The sequence below is a fragment of the Ptychodera flava genome, chromosome 9, assembly GCF_041260155.1.
Source record: "Ptychodera flava strain L36383 chromosome 9, AS_Pfla_20210202, whole genome shotgun sequence".
In the NCBI taxonomy this organism is placed as follows: domain Eukaryota; kingdom Metazoa; phylum Hemichordata; class Enteropneusta; family Ptychoderidae; genus Ptychodera; species Ptychodera flava.
In genome coordinates this window covers 23819077-23838950 of record NC_091936.1, presented here as the reverse complement: position 1 = coordinate 23838950, position 19874 = coordinate 23819077, and the positions used below count along the sequence as shown (strand labels likewise).

The window sequence follows — 19874 nt, the reverse complement described above, 5'->3', positions numbered from 1 at the left end:
TTTTTCTTTCAAAATCAAGAATGAAAATCAGGGGTCACCGTGCAAATTTTAGTACTAGAGAAACAAATAACCCAAGATTTACTGATATGTGAAATTCAAAATGGCCACCATCCCTTTGTTAACCCTATGGAGAAAAACAAAATTTTCAAATTTTGAAAAACTGAGGTGGTGAAAAGTTTTCTTACACCAAGTGGTATATCAGAAAATAATTGTAACAATTTGAGAGGCCGAATATCTGTCCTCGAGGCGCATTCTACTTTAAAATGATGTGACTTGACACTGATACAGACGTTCTCTATGAGGTGAGGAAAATTGTTCTGGCAGCAAAGAGGCTAGTGTAAATACATTTTGCCAATTTTCCAAATGGCTGAACACTTTCAAAAATTTTGTTTCCAAATTGCTCTACAAAATTTTTTTATTAATGTAGTCCATTATCTATTCCATTTACTGGTCTGGTTCATGTGTACTTTCCTCTCGGAAACTGTGAAATGATTGATAAAAAGGAAAATTTGATACATAATCACATCAACTGATGTAATCATGCAAATCAGCACATTGCTATGTTGTTTCAATTTTTGCGATAGGTATTTAATGTAAATTAAACTGACTCAGCGATGTCAGGAGAAATGGAATGTAGCATTATGGGAAGTAATTTTGCATTCAAATCATGTATGGAGAACTACACTGATTGCAGAAAAAATTACCACCTTTATATTTAGAGTAACTCTTTAAAAACACACAGCTTCATGATTTTTCTTGCATTTGCAATGCTGAGCAAACTACCGTAGCAGTCTTCCAGGGAAGGGTGTAATAAATATTGGCATGGCTAAAAACCAAATATTTTGAAAACTGTAAAACTGCAACAGTGAGAGTTTTATCGCTCTGCCTTGCTGCAAAACTGGATTGAAATGAAAGTGACCTGAAGCAACTCTGTATGGAACAGACATCTATAGTCTCCTGAAAATTCATCATTGAATGCCTACTGTGTGATACATATCTGCTTTTGCAGAAACAAGGATGTGTTTTTAGCATTGGCAAAATGTTTGTGTTTTTTGTAACAGCAGTGATTATTCCTGAATGAACTGCATCAAATAATAGCAGCTAAACCATACACAGTATATGGAGCCAGGGATATGGAGTCATATTTGGTATGGGAATGAATTACATGTAACATGGTATTAAATCCTCCAATATGACACTGTGGTATTGAAGATAAAAACAGAGATTTTCATTGTAAATTTCAGTTATCTTTATGAAGCCTGCAGAGATAATGAGAAGAAAAGTTATTAATAAATGTTTTGTGTATCTTGATTTTTTAATACCAAAATTACAATTCATGCAAAAAAGTGAATCCAGCAACACATATTTCCTTCCAGATTGCATGTGACCCCTCTGAACTCCTGAAAGTAAGTTGTAAAAATTGTCAGTCACAGATCATGCAGATTTCTCAGTCGCTATAGCATTTTAAATATGTTGTCATGGTAAGTTGTTGAGCCCAACACTGGGTCAGCATTCATTACAGAGCTCATTGTGTGCTGGCTGTCATGTGCAGGGAGTGTCCTGTGTAAGTTTCTATAGTACAAAATGCCGCAACCATTGAAATGTTCCAGAAACGCATCACATGGTTCTGTAATTTCTTTTGAAGAGATGTTCAAATTATTGAAATCTAAAAATCAATTGCTTGAAAAGAATAAAGAGAATTAATTCATTGTAGCAGGCACAGGCAAGTCAGAAAGCTTGGGAAGTGTTTTGTGATTAAAATTTTTGCGATTTATATATAGAAACTGCCAAGTAGGACAAATATCTTACATTTGTGAATATTTCCAGTGAAATAGATGTTTAGCTTTTGAGTGGCACTGTAAAATCTACTAGTGCAAGATGCGGGGCATATTAGTATTAATCTATGCAAATTATATTAATGAGCATTGTTTCATTATTGAAATTTTATGCTAATGATTCTTTATCAATGTGGAATATTCATCTGCCCCGAATTATGCATTAAATATGTAAAATTGGTTTTCATATACTGTATCGTGTGACTGGATAGCGTCTTCAAGTATCTTGACAAGGCAAGCCATTAGTTTGTACTCATGGACACCATATACAAATATATATAAACCAGAAAGGGTGTGTGGATCTTTGCAAGTTATATTTTAATACAGTGGATGACTTTGTGACCTGCAGAGTATTTGATCACTGTCTGTCGTCTATACAGGGATGGCAGTACAATGGCTGTCATGATAAATGATGAAGGCCTCATTTTTGATTTGGGTGTATCTTGTCCGGTAAAAGCTCTGCAGGATGTGGCAATAAATTACCTTTCCAAACCTCCGTGTGGATGATACACATAGTTAAGTTTATTGATTCACAAATGAAACAGCTGTTTGATTCATGTCGAGAGCTGCAATAATCATGGAGGTGGTTCCAATATGTAGGAAAGTGTGGGTCTCGAGAGATGCATCAATGGCGTTATAAAAGCACAAATGGCTATTCCTCTCAGAGTCCGCTGTGTGAATACTTGCTGTGGTGAGAGTGGTATGGCTGGATGCACAAGCAGCCGCATCATATGCATGTATTTCACCAGCACGTTGCTGACACCTGACATTTCACCATTCTGTCAAAATAATTCATGGTGTCTCATTATACTGGAATTTAAATTTAGATATGTCAAGCGGGATGTTCTTTTAAACATCAATTTGTAAATTACATTCATATGTCTTTCCAACCTCCCGCAGCAAAGTAAATACAGCTGCTATCCATTTCTACTTGAGTAATACTGAGACACAAATCTTATTTTAGTATAACATGAAGGTGACAGTATAGATTTCATGCTACATAAATTTCATAAAATATGTCTTGGCTTGCCTTTTTATGTTTGTCAATGCATTTTTAGCATGAAATTCTGAACTGACATGACTGCATAAAATTTTTCAACACAGCACACTGAAACCATGCTGCCTTCTCCCTTTCTAATATTAGCATGACCCAAACTTTGATGCCGTATAATGATAACTGATCATGTCAGACATTTTGACATGATGACATAAAATTTTCCAGCACAGCACATTGAAACCATGCTGCCTTCTCCCCTTCTGTTATATTAGTGTGACCCAAACTAATTGGATGAAAATTAAAATTGAAGTCTTACAGAGAATATTGATATAACATTACTGTATAATATTCACATCTATATTGATGATGGAAATGCAGTGTTTTGATCTGTCTTCTCACAGGTATCCTGAGATGACATCATTATGTAAATACATGGGAGATCTAAACAGGACATCACACCCTTTGGGTAGACTGAATTAAGTTAATTATTATCCGACAGCTTTGGTCTAGGTGTGTTATGTATGCTATTCAACACCGGCTTGCAGACTGCAAATGTGTATAGTGTGGATGCAATCCTTAGTTTGCTTTGTTTGATCATTTGTGGGAAGTTTCTATTGATAGTTCCAACTTCCGTCACCTTGGATGTCACAGACTTGTTTTGACAGTTGGGCAAGGCATGGGATTACATGTAAGTCTGCAATGGAATGGAATGTTTAAATTGACTTATTCCACATCAGAAATTCCAGTTTTGGATGGTTCTGATTGGAAATTACAAATTCAAATACATGTATATGAAATAATTTTTGAAATTGCCTTCCACATTTTAAAATTTGACCTATCAACACAACTCCCCATCAATATTCTTATTTGAAAAAGTATTCAGACAGGAGAGTTCTATAGACTCAGTGTTTCTGTGAAAACCGATTGTGAAACACAGTCAGTTTACCCGATAGCAGCAGTGACTGTGTGAAATGCTGGTTTGAATGTGGATTCTGATGTGGTTAGTGATCAGATCATAGACTCTTTCCTCTCAGGACATTTTGAAAATTTCTCTGTGATGTGGAATGGTGATGATGATGATTACTTGTATTTTGTGTTCTGAATATAGTTTTAGACCTCTAAAGGTCATTGGATTCATTTTGTTTGCTTTATAATAAATCAGCAAGCATGAGGCATGTAATGAGAATGGGGGTAAAACAACAAACAAGAAACTTACATTGCGAAATGCCAAACCTAGGCTGTTATTAAATCATTGTACCTTTGGAAAATAATTGCACCTTAGTTTGATTTACAATATTGATACTTTTCCAAAGGTTTAGGTTGAGTGGTTGGTGCAAGGCCGTTTTTTGACTTGCCTTGCCAAGAAGCAGGCTTGACACTCTCTGCTTGACCCGTGAAAGTTCAAAGGTCAGGTAAACAACCTAATGGGAGGTCTTCCTATGAGCAAACCTGTAAATTCTCAGTTCAGCCAACCTGTTGCCAAACAGAGACAAGTGTGACCTCAGGTCAAATAGCTCTGTAAATTCAGTACTTTAGAGGGATGATAACTGTTGACAGTTTAAACGGCTGTCAGGTGAATGTCCAATACATGAAATCCAAAATGTGGGCTGTTCAAATAAATCATGCCCACAGGTTTCTATAAAGCTGTGCTGCTGATAATAGCATCAATATTTGTCTTGAATAATCTAGGGTACACTTAGTTACTGGGTTACGCCAGGAAACTTTGTGAATATATTTGCCAGTCTTGCACTTTGTGAATATATTTGCCAGTCTTGCACTTTGTGAATTATTTGCCAGTGAATATATGTGCCAGTCTTGCACTTTGTGAATATATTTACCAGTCTAGCATGGTCTTTATGAATATATTTGCCAGTCTTGCACTTTGTGAATATATTTGTCAGTCTTGCACGCACTTTCTCAGACTATCAGTTAAAAGATAGATTCTGTTCCCGGGTTGTGTACCCCTTCAAACAAACCAGGTAACGTACTTCATGTATAAAATTTGACTGACCTACATGTATATCGAGAGACCTAGGTTTGGCAGGTTAAGCTACTCAGAAAAGGTTTGAGTTAAAACCTTAGTGGATATATGTAGCTACAGTCTTTCTGTGATAGCAAAACGAACAAATTTTCATACCAACATTTTTGACTGATGATCTCTGTTTTATGAATGGGAAAAGACTAAAACCTCTGTTTCAGATCTTGACAAGAGCCCACCAGATTGAATTGTAAGTGTTCTTGCAGTGCCAACTCAAACAAATTCATAATAGTTTGACATACAATCTGTCTAACTCCTGTCAGTAATAATAGACAATCTTTGTAGCTGGCCAGAAGAGAGTAAAATTGTATTATATTGTGATTGGTATAAAAGCTTAACAACAACAGAAAATATTTTTCAACAGTATTGTGTGTGATTATTTCCGGTGAAATATTTTTTTGGTCACAGAACAGCCTTGGGTTGAACAAAATTTTCAACTTCCAACTGGATTAAGAAATAAACACTGTGGATAAGAAGCTGATAAATGACAGAAAATTCTGTTATGAATTTGTAATCATGAAAGCAAACTGAATGTGGCCCTACACTCCAGATGGGGCATTTCTCATGAAAATATCAGAAGAGCGAAAGTCAGCCTATTGACGTTTAGCTTCAATGAAAGTCTGTTACAGCTCCTTGCTTCTTTCCCAATAACAGACTCCCTGCTGGAACATTGAAGAGGTCTTGTCAACCTACACATTGCATGTGAAATATAGTCCCATTATAGGCCAGAGAGCGTTTCCCTAACGCTGAACTATACCACAAGAAATCTCCATCACACTTACTGTGGAATTCCACTCACTGAATGAAGTTAATGAAAGCATTTTGAAAACACAAAGGCATCTATATAAAATAAGCATTGGTGTTACATGTAATGACTGGAGAATTTGCCATCTATCAAATTAAAAAACGTCTGTCCATTATTTGAAAGTAATCACAAGTGATTACATGGGGCTGATGCAATGAATAGAGCTTGCACTAACACAATTTTGCACACAGCTATTCTATTCAAATCTACTTAGAGTTAATCGTGTGAAAATGAAGAATTAGATTCTCATTTTCCTGCACACATTCCAATAAGTGACATTCCTCTGGATACAGCTGAAAAGTGTTCAGTTTACATAAAGGTGACACAGTCAGATTTCAAGGCCATAATATTGTCCAAAGTTCAAGTTTTGCAGTCATAATTTTGTCAGTTTGGATTTGAGAGTTGTTCTTTCTTGAACCAGAGGAAAACCAGCCACTCCTTGGGCCACTCCCTCACAATAACTTTCAAAAACACTTTAACCACATTTGTGTGTTTGGCCTTACCTTTTGTTCATATACCTTGTTGCCAGTCAACTGTGACTGAAATGAACGGAAATTTTTTCTACGATTGAATCATGATGAATTCAACCTGTAGTTTGTCACCAACATTTGAAATATTGTTACATGGAGCATTTTGCCAATGATTTTTTTTCTGACATTGATCTTTACTGTTCTTGTTGTATATGACCCTGATAAAATGTAAAGTGATTGTATCCACTCCAGCAATTATTTTTTGTGAAGAAAAAACCCTCACAGTGCTTCTCAAACAGAGAGGCTGGAACAACACATGAATCACTGAATGTAAACCTTTTGTTAGTGAAACTTTTGTGAAATCCCTACGGGTTTCAATGGGTACATATGGGTTGAATTTGGAGGTCTTCATACAATTGTACATGTTTAATTAGGCGCATTCAGATGGGAAAGTCGGGGGAAAGGTCAGCCTAGTAGGGAAAGTAGGTAAACCTGCATCTGTTACTTGTATGTATGAAAGGTCAACTCATGTTCTAAAGTTAACCGTAATTTTTCACAGCATTTCAAACCAGCCGCATGCATGTCGAACTTGCATTTATATCACTATAGTATAAGTACACCAAAGTCAGATAAACGCTGAACACAAAAACTTAAAATGTGCAAACATGGTTTTCATGAGTAGGAGTTTTGTTGCAAGGGTAAACCATACATCACATGTAGGAAAAGTATATAAAACGTCCTGTTTAACACAGTGTACTGTTAAGGACAAACCCAGCAATAGGAACAGACTTCTGCAAGCCCGGATTAACAAGAGAGTGAGCACTGATACAGCACGTGTAATGAATGATAAAATATTCCTCTCAGAATATGTGAGTCAGATGTCTTTGAACTCAAAATAGTCAAGCGCTCAGATAATAAGATGGAAAATGTACCGGTACCTGTATTTGATTTGCAACTGTAAAGTTGGATTAGGTGACACAACTTTTCTATTATCATGTAGAAGTAATTTACCTCCAAGGTTAATCGATGCTGATGTGAACATTTAGGCCAGATTAAGAAAAAGGTAATGATTTTGCCTTACGGAATTTTCTATGGGAAAGGTAATCTTAAGATTTATGATCAATTTGAAAATAATGTGTGAGGATAATAGAATATCCAATTTACCACTGATTAACATATCACATATGCTGTCATGTCCAGAGAGTCATAGTACATGCCTTTACTCAACATTATCTTTGATTGGTTGGATTTCAGGACAGCCATGGCCCACAACAATATAGAAAACAAAGACCCAGCTACGAGTAACGGAACAGCACCCGCTATGGAAAACACGGAGCAACCGCTAATTGTAGACGGCAAAATAAGCCTTATCGTGCATTGCCCAACAACAAGATAGTCACTCCTACAGTTGATGCCAGGTAATCAATTGCCTTTTCCTTTTGTTAAGCATTAGCTTATTCACATTCACGTATACATACACACAAGCACATGCAGACACACACACACATTTAATATACCCACCAACTATATATGTCTTACACGAACTGTGTCAGTATGAAGTCTCAACAACTTGGTGTAATAATGCATCATAATAAGACGGACAATCAGCATATAAGGTATAAAAGGATAATAAGAACTTGCACAACTCGCTGCAAGAAGGCCATACTTAGAGGTTATTACCCAATATCGCCTGTTCCTGTGTCGTATCAGCATAAGTGTCATTTGTGCTGCGTCAGACACGAGACGAAGTCGAGTGTCTGACGCAGCATAAATGACACGAATGCTGATACGACACAAGGAACAGGCGATATTGGGTAATAACCGATTTATCATATACCCATGGCCATAATTTTAGGGAATTTTTACTAATAGAACGAAAAACCTTTGATTTTGAGGCTTTACTTTATTACGCCTTGCGCATAAATATCAGAATGTTTATGTGAACAGGCTTCATTCATAAAGTATACGACGAAGATGTCAACATCACGCGCGACATCGCTGCAAGTCGTCCATATCTCAATGAAACCCAAGAAGAAAGACACCGGGATACAAAAATCGTCATACAGAAGGAACATTTTAAGGTGCAATATGCTATTACAGCTGTAACCGATCAAAAACTGCTCAGCTTTAAATCTATCCTGATTTCGATCGTCGTACGGCACGGAGCTCGCACGGAGAGGGGACGCCATTTTGTTAGTTTACCTTTAGAGTTGCCATGTCAACAGTCGTCGCGCGCGCGACATCGCTGTCACGCCACGCGCTCACTACCTGTTCGGTGGAGACCGTGCACAGTGCCGGCGCCGTGCGAACGGCAGAATGTTTGCCAGAACTTGACCAAAAATACCATGGGAAAACATTTCAAGACTCAACGTGATATTTCTGTATTTTGCAACCAGAAGTACCCGTGTTCCTCGAAGCCCTTCAAGTTTTTACGTCGGCGACATCGCTTCGCAGGCGGGGAGCGGCAGCCATTTTGTTGTTTACGTTGTTTACCAACAAACTGCTAATGTAGTTCGGGAAAACTCTAAAACTGATGACGTTCATCGTGCATATCTCGACGTTTACCGTGAAATATCACGGCTGATATTTTACGTTGAACGTCACTAGGATGTAGCAATATGGGCATGGGTATATGATAAAACGTGAATAGTAGAGGAGGCGTCATCAGTTGTATATATGAAACCTGTCTAGTGTATGTGTGTTTTGTCGAGTTGATCTTTTGGGAAAATCTGTATTTTTCTTTGTATACAGATACGTGAAAGATGATTTGCCATATGTTGATGGGTTCTGTAATTTTTGTCATATATGAAAAAAATGTGTATTTGTTGTTTTGCCAAAGAGATGGGGAACCAGTACAACTGAAAAATTTGAAAAAAAGAAAATCAAATGGTTGACACGCACAGCCTAGCAGATCGACCAGTCTCATAAAATATTGATTTTTTCCATTTTTTAGAAAATCATCTGACAAAAATGTGGATGTTAATAACCAGTAAGTTTTATATATAGAGAAATATTATATGAAATATTGTCAGTGGATATTCTAAATTATCAGTCCTCAAATAAGGTTCACATGTGTAATTTACTAGAATGCATTAAAATTATAATTTATAATTTACACGGCAAGATCCATGATGCAGATGCACTACATGTATTGATGAACCATTACAGTAATGATTCCCATTCAATGAAATCGAGATTTGATGCAAAACTCTCCGCTACAGTTGTCGTTTTCCAATAACTTTGCACATAGCCTTAGGACAAACGCTACTCAACACAGGTGAAATAAAATCTCACCACTCTTTAATCTCAAGAATCGACCCCATTTATCGTTTTCTTCGATCGGATAAAGCCGAATGAGAGAGATTATCTTCTTTGCTAATGGATCTGCCTGTGTTTCAAGTATTCATCTGCAATATTTAATAGCATTGCGGTGTGTTTTATAGTTGGTTTCACTCACACACATACAGGGAAAATTTAAAAATATACTTCCAAAGTATGACATTTCTATTTTTATCAGCTGTGTCTCGTTGTATGGCTGTCAAAAGAATAGATGTAATATTTTCAAAACGTTCAAGCAATTATTAGAGAAAAGGAAAAGAAAATGAACCTTACTCCAAAAAGTGCAAATGAAAAACAATTATAACAAACTGATGGACTTACTTTTAAAAATAAATTCATTTAGAACAACACAAAAAGCAGTCTACCCAATTTATAAAATAAAAGATAACATATAGCAGTTACCAACATGCTATCTCAATTAACATCATGCCCAATAAAGCTTGGAAATTTATTTAGTTTGTCTGCTTGAAACATCTGCCTTGTTCAGAAGATGTCAGAGGTGAGAGCAAAGATGAGAATAGACTGTCATGGATGAAATGACTCATCATTACGTTGTTTATCGTATCTTTGCCAAGGAGGCTTATTTCTGACATTTCTCCTCTGTGTTGTTCTACGACTGAATCATGATGAATTCAACTGGCAATGATGATCTTCTGTAAAGCATTGACCCTTGACCTATGTTTTGACCCATGACCCCCTGTGTGCCTCGAGGCAATATAAATTATCATCTGGCTGTGTAAACCTTGTTTGTAGTTTTGAAATGACACAATATGCTGTGTCAGGTGTTGTGATACTCTGCCGCAGAGCAGGTGTTTCTTAAGTAAATATTTTCACAGTCCCTCCAGTCACATGTAAAGGGACTGTGATAATCTAATTCAGATAATTTGCTCTGAAAATTTTAGAAGGGAAAAACCAAATAGTAATTTATGTAATTTATATGATTATATAATTTAGTAATATATGAAAAATTGAGGAGACAATATTGATGTTTTACGGAAGATCTAGATTGTAAAAGTATAAACTAAGGGTGTTTGCGTTTATGCCATGGTTGGTTACATAGGTGAATGGCCTCAGAATTACAGTAATTTTTCTGCTGTTGCCTGTGCATAATTGTGTTGTCATAACAAGATGAACCGTGCTTGAAACAACTGAAGTGTCTGTGTAACATTTACTGACGACCCTTCCCTGGTGAAATTACTTGTTGATTGTGTCAAGTGATATACTTATTGTTAGGAAATCTGAAAAGATCGGACAAGTGCAGAACGAAATCATCGTTAAACATCATGATTAACAGATACAAGAAACAAGTACACTTGTATTTATAAGGGAAAAGAAAAAAACGTCTGATAAAAAGAGATGATATAATGAAAGATAGGAAAAACATGTTTATCAAATAATTATAAGCAGCTGAATGAAAGGATTTGCTGAATTAATGATATGATTATGATGATATAGTGGAACAGGCATGACAGCACATGCATCATGACAATACATCAAGGAAAATCAGTTGTGTTTTTTTAAACCCTGTAGGCTTCTTGTTTCCAGTATGCAAATACTTCACTTGTTACCCATTCATCTGTGTCAATTGTAAGAATTGTCTGTGTCTGTGGGGAGAGCAAGGCACTCACATCAAATATAAAACATTTACATAACCAATTACTGGAACACGTGAATGATTAATGTCGTGAATTGAATATTTATTGATTAATGTTATAAACTGTGGATGTTATAAACTGGGCATCCAATGATTCTATATGTGCATTGATGAGTCTGTGACCTTGTTAAGGTACTGTGCAGGCTCATATCAAGATCACGTATATCTGGAATAATTTAATGAAACCGTCTAAAATCAACATTAGCCCTGATCTAATACTTTCATGGTTATGATGTACCATGTAGACAACATGCCGACTGCAAGGACAGTGTGTGCTTGCTTTATATGCTTTTCAAAATGTTGTAAACTTCCATCCCCAGTACTTGGCTAATTCCCGCTAGCTTAAATAGCTTTTGTCTTGTGCCAGGAGGGCAAACTACATGAAATTGAAATGCATTGTGGGTAAAAGTAGACCTCATTACAGCAAGACTTTGAGGTGGTGATCTCATAAATACTTTTAACACAAACTAATTGCTGTCATGGCAAAAAGTTATGTTTGTTCATGAAACTAGCTAAACTCATTCATCTTTTCATCTTTTTAGGCAACTCTAGCATTGAACTCCTGTGTAACCTAAAATTTCATGTTTGCCTCAATAATTCTGTGTTTTACCTATATTGAAAATATGGTCAAATGCCTAAGACTTTTATGGCTCACTTTAAGTGGCAAAATCGTAACCCTTTCACTCCAAAGTACCCAGCATCAACAAATAACCAATGAGGTTACACCTTGCTGCAGTGACAAAGTTTAATGAGGTAGAACACGATTCTTGACCCTCAAAGGATGACTAGTATCCTTGGCAAGTTTCAGGGGCATGTACATCAGGATTTAGTAACCTTATGCGATGGTTGGTCAGAGAAGGTCAAAATTGTCAAGTGTCTGTTACAGTGTATATGAAAGATGTTGAAGAAAAAAATTGTAACGTGACAGCTAGTCCTCAATATGGTCTTTGACTTTGACCCTTGAACCATGACCTCTGCTTATGTCATGTTTGTCAAGTCCTCCTCAGGAATAGATAGTAATGATATAATTCGCAACATCACAAGAGATACGTTTGTCATGCAAATTAGCACAGGGGTCAAGAAATCATGACTTCAGGCACCTGGTGGTGAAAGAGTGTGTTTGAGACGTTCTCTTTCAAATACACCATTAGTCTGAAACAAGGAAGGGGTTTTGAAAGAAGTTTGGATACAGAGAGATCTCTGAGATTGTAGTTGTAATGTCGGAAGAAAAATCAGACATGGCTGAAGAAAGCCAAGACGAGAAGTAAGTGTGCAATCAGCTCTGAGAAAAGTATGCGATCTCTGAAGGAAGGGTCCATTGCCACACCTGAGTGACTTCTTGGCTCTGTTGTGCTTTTTAATACCTGATTTTGTTTGTCGCAAACAAGTCACAGTGAGCCTTTATGTTTTAGATGTAATCATCCATGAAACAGAGAGTTGTTACGCTTCCTATTATAGTTTGTTGTCAATTTGTTTTCAGTTTCGATGAAGATGTCAGTTCATATACTATAAATACACAATCTTACCTAGCGCTATCAATCGTTGAACAACCCTGTCCACCTTGGCCATGCTAGAGTCCACATGTTGTCATTTTCAAGACAATTTAAGTGATATTGTTCTGCGTGTTGTTTGAGTGGTGAATACCACAAGACAGGTAGACCAAGATTGCATTCTGAACCCAGTGTGCACAGGCAAACCATCAGAGCGTAAATCTTAAGACGAAGCATATAGATTATCTTATAGAATCCAACTCTTTGAGTTTGGGGTCAGACTTTGTAAAGTATGTCTCACCAAAATTGCCCAGTCGGTCTGCAGCAACTGTTTGATCTAACAATAAGGGCTGGATTGACTTCTGGTCTGGTTTGAAGGTATTTTAGCCTGTACAGTAGGTGTGGTGGACTTGTTTTACCTTAACGACTTCGCCATTCTCGGCATTTGCATTGTGCTTTAATGTAGAATGGGGCGATAAATTGTGAACACTTCAACTGAGGGATGGTTGTTAGAAAACAAGGAAGTCATTCCTTATCTGAATTAATCAATTTTATTACCATGTTCTGTGATCTATTTTCCAGTTTTCCCTCTTTAAATGCTTTTTTGATGTTTTTCCCAGTTTTGTGGTCATGTAGCTTTTTGCCCTTGAAATTTCCTATTTTCATCAAGTTAGTTGACCAGTCTGTTATTGTTACATGTAATTTGCCTCCGTGCAAATGCTATTGTTTGACTACGGACTGTGCTACAAATGGAAATCCCCTGTTCAGACTGGTCAGTTGGAATGCTACTACGTTGGGCCTCTGTTCAGAACACAATACACCTTTGTAAAAAGCAACAAGTGACATCATTAAAAAAGCAAATGGCACAGGTTATTGATCAGGGACGCGAATGTGAGTTTGTAGGGCTTCATGTTATAGATGCGGACAGTATTAAGTATATGGGAACTGGACATCATGACTTTGAGAACCAGGATCACCTTCAATTGCAAGTCAAGTCTGCACTGAGATTCATAAATTACTTGGGCTGATTGTTCAAACTGTACCTAATAGAGAACCCTGCCTTAAGGCATTCTGACTGTGCATATACCAGAAACAAATGATGTTCTTAAACTTTCTGGCAGAGACTTCACCAGTATCTTCAACATTTTGTTTCAGGGAAAAAACTTTGAAAACACCTTCAAGGCCAATTTAAAAATTTTCAATGCCCATAATCACTGCTTTAATTAAAAAAGGGGGAAAAAATTTCAGCGTCACTGCTACTGTGAATGTACTTGTTTTGCAAAAAGCCGTCGTGAAATTGGATTTGTCCTGGAGCTAAGTGCTTAGTATTCCAGTTATGTACTGTGTACTCTATTTATCTGATGCAAATTGTGGCCATCTCCATGTAATTTATCATCACCTGTATTGCAAGTCACACTTGACAAGGGTGCTCCTTGCTGGCAGAGCTGGCCATGATGTAACCATATAGCAATGCACATATTTGTACTGTAGGGCTCTCTATCTGTTGCATTTTATCACGCATCAAAATCACCGGCAATATCTATGATTTTGCAGAGCTGCAAGTCACCTTTGTACAGACAGTGCAAAGGTCACACATATACTCTGAGGATTCAATAAGACAGATACATGTATATATGATGTCACTAGTGTGAAGTAGCCAGTCAGGTTGTTGTTCCTAAGTGTTATAAAAAATCTACATCAGCGATGTGTGTACAGTGTATTTTACCTGAAAGATTGTAACCAGTGAACTCTCAGAGCCAATTTGACCACTGTCGATGTCCTTTTGACTGCCTAATATTCTACCATAAGGTACTTGGATTGCATGTTTTCTGTATAGGGCCAGCTCAAGGAAATTTCAAAAAAATCCTAGACTTATAGCCCTGAGAGTTAGGAAAATCTTAAAAGTTACGATTGTGACTTGCTGGTTTTTGCAATCATATTCTTCTACGTAAATGCAACTGCTGAAGTTTACAGTGTACTCACTTCTGGTTGACACTGTGATGCAATGGTCAATTCAAGTCCCGGCTCCAAGCTACCTATGTTTGATTTACATATTTAATGAACTTTTCTAATTGGAGTGATATGTTCAGAAATACTTCATCAAAATCAAATTTGATGAAATTGGTACAGATGTTGATCTCATAGTGCTGTAATACAATTTATCAACACTTGGTGGTATCGTTTATGAAATGTGGTACCGGTGATAATCGTCTTTGTTATAATAGAATGCAAAAATGTTTGGCAACATCCTGTCGATTAATTACCAATTGACTTATTTAATGACCTGTTGTAATTAGGGTGGAAGCCCACATTGGTTGTATGTTTTCACCACCATGGAACTCATTCTTAATCACAGAACACAATAGCGCTGATCGCAAATGACGTCACTGTTCTCTCTCATTAATATGCATAAATAAACATTTGTCCGCATTTTCCGCATAAACAACGAAAATAAAACCTGTGAGTGTTAGAATGGCTATTTAGCATCACACTTATTCGTATGAATGATGACTGAGACTACAAGCTGCAACAGCAGCCGCGCATACAACGACAAAATTTATCCGAATTTCAGCTTATTTGTCCGAAAGTCGCACGCGTGCAGCTATATTTAGTAACAAACCCGAAATCGCGATCAACGCTATTAATGAACAGGACTCTATCCTCTCCAAGGCCTTGTAATCAAAGTACGCATCAAATCAAAGTAACCATAGCTGAAATGAGATTGGACATTAGTAAGGGCACATTTGCTCAAGTTGAGAAACGGTTAACCCTTTGAGTGCCAAAGTCGATAATTGCTGCATTTATACTAAAGTACACAACGCCAACAATTTCTTTCAGATTAAGACAATTTTTTCAGATTTTTCCTAAAATTTTGGTCAAAAGTGCAGCCCATAAAAATTTATGGCCATTTGGTCCAAAATCATGCAAAAAATTACAGAAAAATTCATAAAAATTGATAAAATGTTGCCTAGATATTTTGGGGGAAAAATTACAGTGCTCAAAGGGTTAATCAAATTCCATGCAGAGTAACCTATTCAGACATTTGCCATAGAGAAGATGTACAAACATGTATGCAGGTTAAGTTGATATGTGAAATTTGCTTTTATAGCCAAAGGTAAATATTTGAACATCCATACAACAAATCAGTTTATAATTGATGAACGTAAAGCACTTTGACTTCAAAGATATAAATTAATTTCAAAAAAAAATAATTTGTATCCTGATGTGACTTTGATATATGAAATTGTGCTGACCCACTGATACAGAAATACAGGAGTAGGTATTTAAATGACATTTTTACAGGATAAAAATAGCCCCCGGCGACAGTGCTGTACTATGATTTATCCTGTGTGCATGGAGGGATTCTACATGCCAGGAAATGTACCAATTTACAAGATAAAGGGGAAAGTCAATACAAATGTAATATTGAAAACCATGTGCCATAGAATGCATAACGTGGAACATCTGTTACCAGCTGATCATTACATGGTACAAATAGTGTAGACATTTCAAAAATCAGTTTTGTTACGTGAACGCATTTTATTTATTAGAATATGCCTGGCCATATGTATGTCTGCCCAGCAACACTGTGATTTGTACAGGTTTCTGTGACATTGTAAATCCGCTGTCTGCTCAGATTTCAAAGTAAAGGCTATTAAATTTCATTTAACAAATATTTATGTCCATGATATTTTTAGTATTAAATATCTGCTCCAATATAGCTCTGATAAATTTATTGTGTCAACTGATGCAAAAAATGAATCATATTTTATAGTTGAAAATCAATTGCTTGGTACGTGACAAGAATTCGTAATTAACATGGGGTGAAACACATTACAACCATTCAAAGAAAGAATAATACAAGGGTATGGGCATGAAACACTTTGTTCGAATTCTTGAAATTCCTGTATGACAGTGAAGTTGTGTTCCGTTTTGCATTATTGCAATTGGGGAAAGTGTATCGCATGATATACCGTAGTAATAGCTGGCATGCTGAAGTGACTTCCTTGAAGTTTAAAAATAAATCGGATGTGTCGTGAGTAAGTATACAAACAGGAGGTATGGTACCATCATTTGCTCATAGTGGAAGTGTATAAAACAGTTCGGTTGTTCCCAGTTCAATGGAGTTCATGTAAACTTTGAATCAGAGGCATGGACAGAATACATAGACAGGACTGATGTGTAGAACTGGAACTATTGATGAAATAACTTCCCAATAAGGAAGTTATACAGAAATGTGATTCCGCAATTGAATACAAGAATTACATCCCCTGATGGAGGAAACATAATGCATATCAGTTGCATAATGATATGATAAAATTCGTAGTTTAATACAGGAAAATCCAGGTACAGGGGTCAAAATGCCACATCGGCTTTCTTCCAGAGAATCAAAGCTTTTTGCACTAGTATGCCAATAACCTTCCACCTATTTTCTAAATGATGTTCCCTTGTGTAGTTAATTAACAGTGATAAATCTTTGTCAACTTTGGAACAATTACATAAGAACCTAAAACAGAAGTTTTCAATAACAGGATGTCAAATAGTGCTAACATATTTATCCAACTGCAGCAGAACTCATGACCTCTTGATTGTTTTGGATTTTGTGTCATGCAAACCACAAGTTCCTTTTTCCATTTGATATTATAGAAGTAGCATTGCATTTAACTGTTTTTTGTTCCGATGAATTACATATATTAGGAAGCTATGTGAAAAATGAACTGTTGTTGACCACCATTTAAAATTTTTAAATATGACAAAATGGTCTAGATATTTTACTGTATCACAAAATGTGAAATTACTGGGTGAATTGTTACCAAATTAAAAGAGAATGGTTGGCTAAATATGTGAAATCTTTGTTGACAGGGCCTCTTCCAATAAACCTGAGTTTCTCACTGTAATTAAGTAACTCAGAGAACTAGCAGGACACGTGTGCTGACATTGAGACGCCAGACAGGTGAAAAAGTAATCACAGACATCTCATGGGGATCTTGATGATTTGTTTAGTTGTGAAAATGAGAGATGTAGCTTCACTGCAGGGTAGCCAGTGTGGTCCCTCGTGCCATTTTATTGGTTAAAATTGTATCTCGGCTGATCTCACAATGTGAGATGGATTTTCTCGTGGCTGTATCCACTCTGAATTTTCACGCCTGGGTTGGCGGCAGTCAAAACGATACAAGCAGCTTGTTGGCATTTAATAACTGCATTGTATTCACGTGGAAGAGGAATATAAAACAAGAACACTTTCCTCTGCAGCAACCAATGGGACCGTTGCAGAGGTTGGAATTTTTTGTTTGTTAGGAATGAACAGTAAAGACCACTGTCCAGTGAATTATTTGACACAAAGGGCCCATCAAAGTCCCAGTAGAATGTTTGGTATGAAACATGTGTTCCGATACAGGAATATCATTTCTTGTGGATTGGATATCACAGTGTGGTGTTTGCTATGATATGTAGCTCCATTACAGGAAGCATCAGTGGCATTACATATCATAAACATATGCATTCTTAATAGATTTGCGTGTGAGTTATAATTCAATGATGGAACACTTATGTGAAGTATTCACCTGCAATAGCCAATTGAAATACTGGTACACAGACGTTGTTTATTTTGTATAATTATGCTTGTCAGCATGTATGCAATCAGAAACTCTTTTTGTCGCCAGTATTTTGTTAGTCCCCACGGACACCGTCCGGGGGGACTTATAGGTTTGGTCATGTCCGTGCGTGTGTGCGTGCGTCCGTGCGTGCGTGCGTGCGTCCGTCCGTCCGTCCGTTCACGCAGATATCTCAGAGATGCCTGAAGCGATTTCATTCAAACTTGGTACAAGGATTACTTCATATGTCATACAGATGCACGTCGATTTGTTTTGTGATACGATCCAATATGGCTGCCAGGCGGCCATTTTATTACGATTTTTTCATGTACAGAGCCATAACTCAGGCATATCTCAACCAATTTCATTCAAAATTGGTACAAGGACATTGACCTATGTCATACATATGCACATCAATTTGTTTTGTGATACGATCCAATATGGCCGCCAGGCGGCCATTTTATTATGATTTTTTCATGTACAGAGCCATAACTCAGGCATGTTTCTACAGATTTTATTCAAAGTTGGTACAAGGATATTGACCAATGTCATAGCTATGCACATCAATTTGTTTTGTGATACAATCCAATATGGCCGCCAGGCGGCCATTTTGTTACGATTGTTTCATGTACAGAGCCATAACTCAGGCATATCTCAACCAATTTCATTCAAAATTGGTACAAGGACATTGACCTATGTCATACATATGCACGTCGATTTGTTTTGTGATACGATCCAATATGGCCGCCAGGCGGCCATTTTATTACGATTTTTTCATGTACAGAGCCATAACTCAGGCATGTTTCTACAGATTTTATTCAAAGTTGGTACAAGGACATTGACCAATGTCATAGCTATGCACATCAATTTGTTTTGTGATACGATCCAATATGGCCGCCAGGCGGCCATTTTGTTACGATTATTTCATGTACAGAACCATGACTCAGGCATATCTCAACCAATTTCATTCAAAATGGGTACAAGGACATTGACCTCTGTCATACATATGCACATTGATTTGTTTTGTGATTCGATCCAATATGGCCACCATGTGGCCATTTTATTACGATTTTTTCATCTCCTGAACTACAACTCAGACATGTATCAAGCGAATTTATTCAAAAGTATTTTTATCACAGACCTAATGAAGAGGACTCTATCCTCTCTGAGGACCTGTAATCAAAGCACCCATTAACAAGTGGGGACTGTGTCATCAACGATGACTTGTTTTCTCTGTTCCTCCATCCTTCCTCCCCGTCTTCTCTCCGTTTCACTTTTATTCACCACCACTATCACATTGCGTAGACATTCTTATATCCTGTGTGTACCTGTTCAGTAACAAGCTTATAACTTTATAACAGCATCACTGAGAGAAGTGGTAATCTAGGTACCATTTATAAGTACAGATAATGATCATCACTTCTTTGAGATGTACCGGTACAAATATAATGGGAAATATTTTTTCTGAGTTCTTCAGTGCAGTATGATAAGTTGTTTGTTTTTGGATTGAAATGGCTGTGTAAGATTTTATACCATACTTTTAGGAGATCTGAGTCTTGTTCACCACAGCTCTTGCATGTGTAATATACAGAGATAGTATTGACACGTTGGCATGCCATAAAAGAAACATAAAAGAAGAACAGTTTTATGGT

At 36.9% G+C, this 19874-nt stretch overlaps 1 protein-coding gene across 7 annotated transcripts in view; it reads left to right on the top strand.

The window, feature by feature from the left end:
* The window catches only part of LOC139140430 (enolase-phosphatase E1-like), a 52701-nt gene that overhangs the window by 12026 nt on the left and 20801 nt on the right, over positions 1 to 19874 (top strand). For 3 of the 7 annotated variants that reach the window (XM_070709711.1, XM_070709707.1, XM_070709706.1), the window contains exon 3: positions 7400 to 7563. Coding sequence is in view for 4 of the 7 variants with exons in the window: in XM_070709705.1 (XP_070565806.1) it covers positions 12356 to 12402 (47 nt within the window). In the remaining 3 variants the exon portion in view is untranslated. Of the gene's footprint in view, positions 1 to 7399; positions 7564 to 12213; positions 12403 to 19874 lie in introns of those variants that run through there. The other 4 variants (XM_070709710.1, XM_070709708.1, XM_070709704.1 and 1 more) reach the window with 2 other exon arrangements.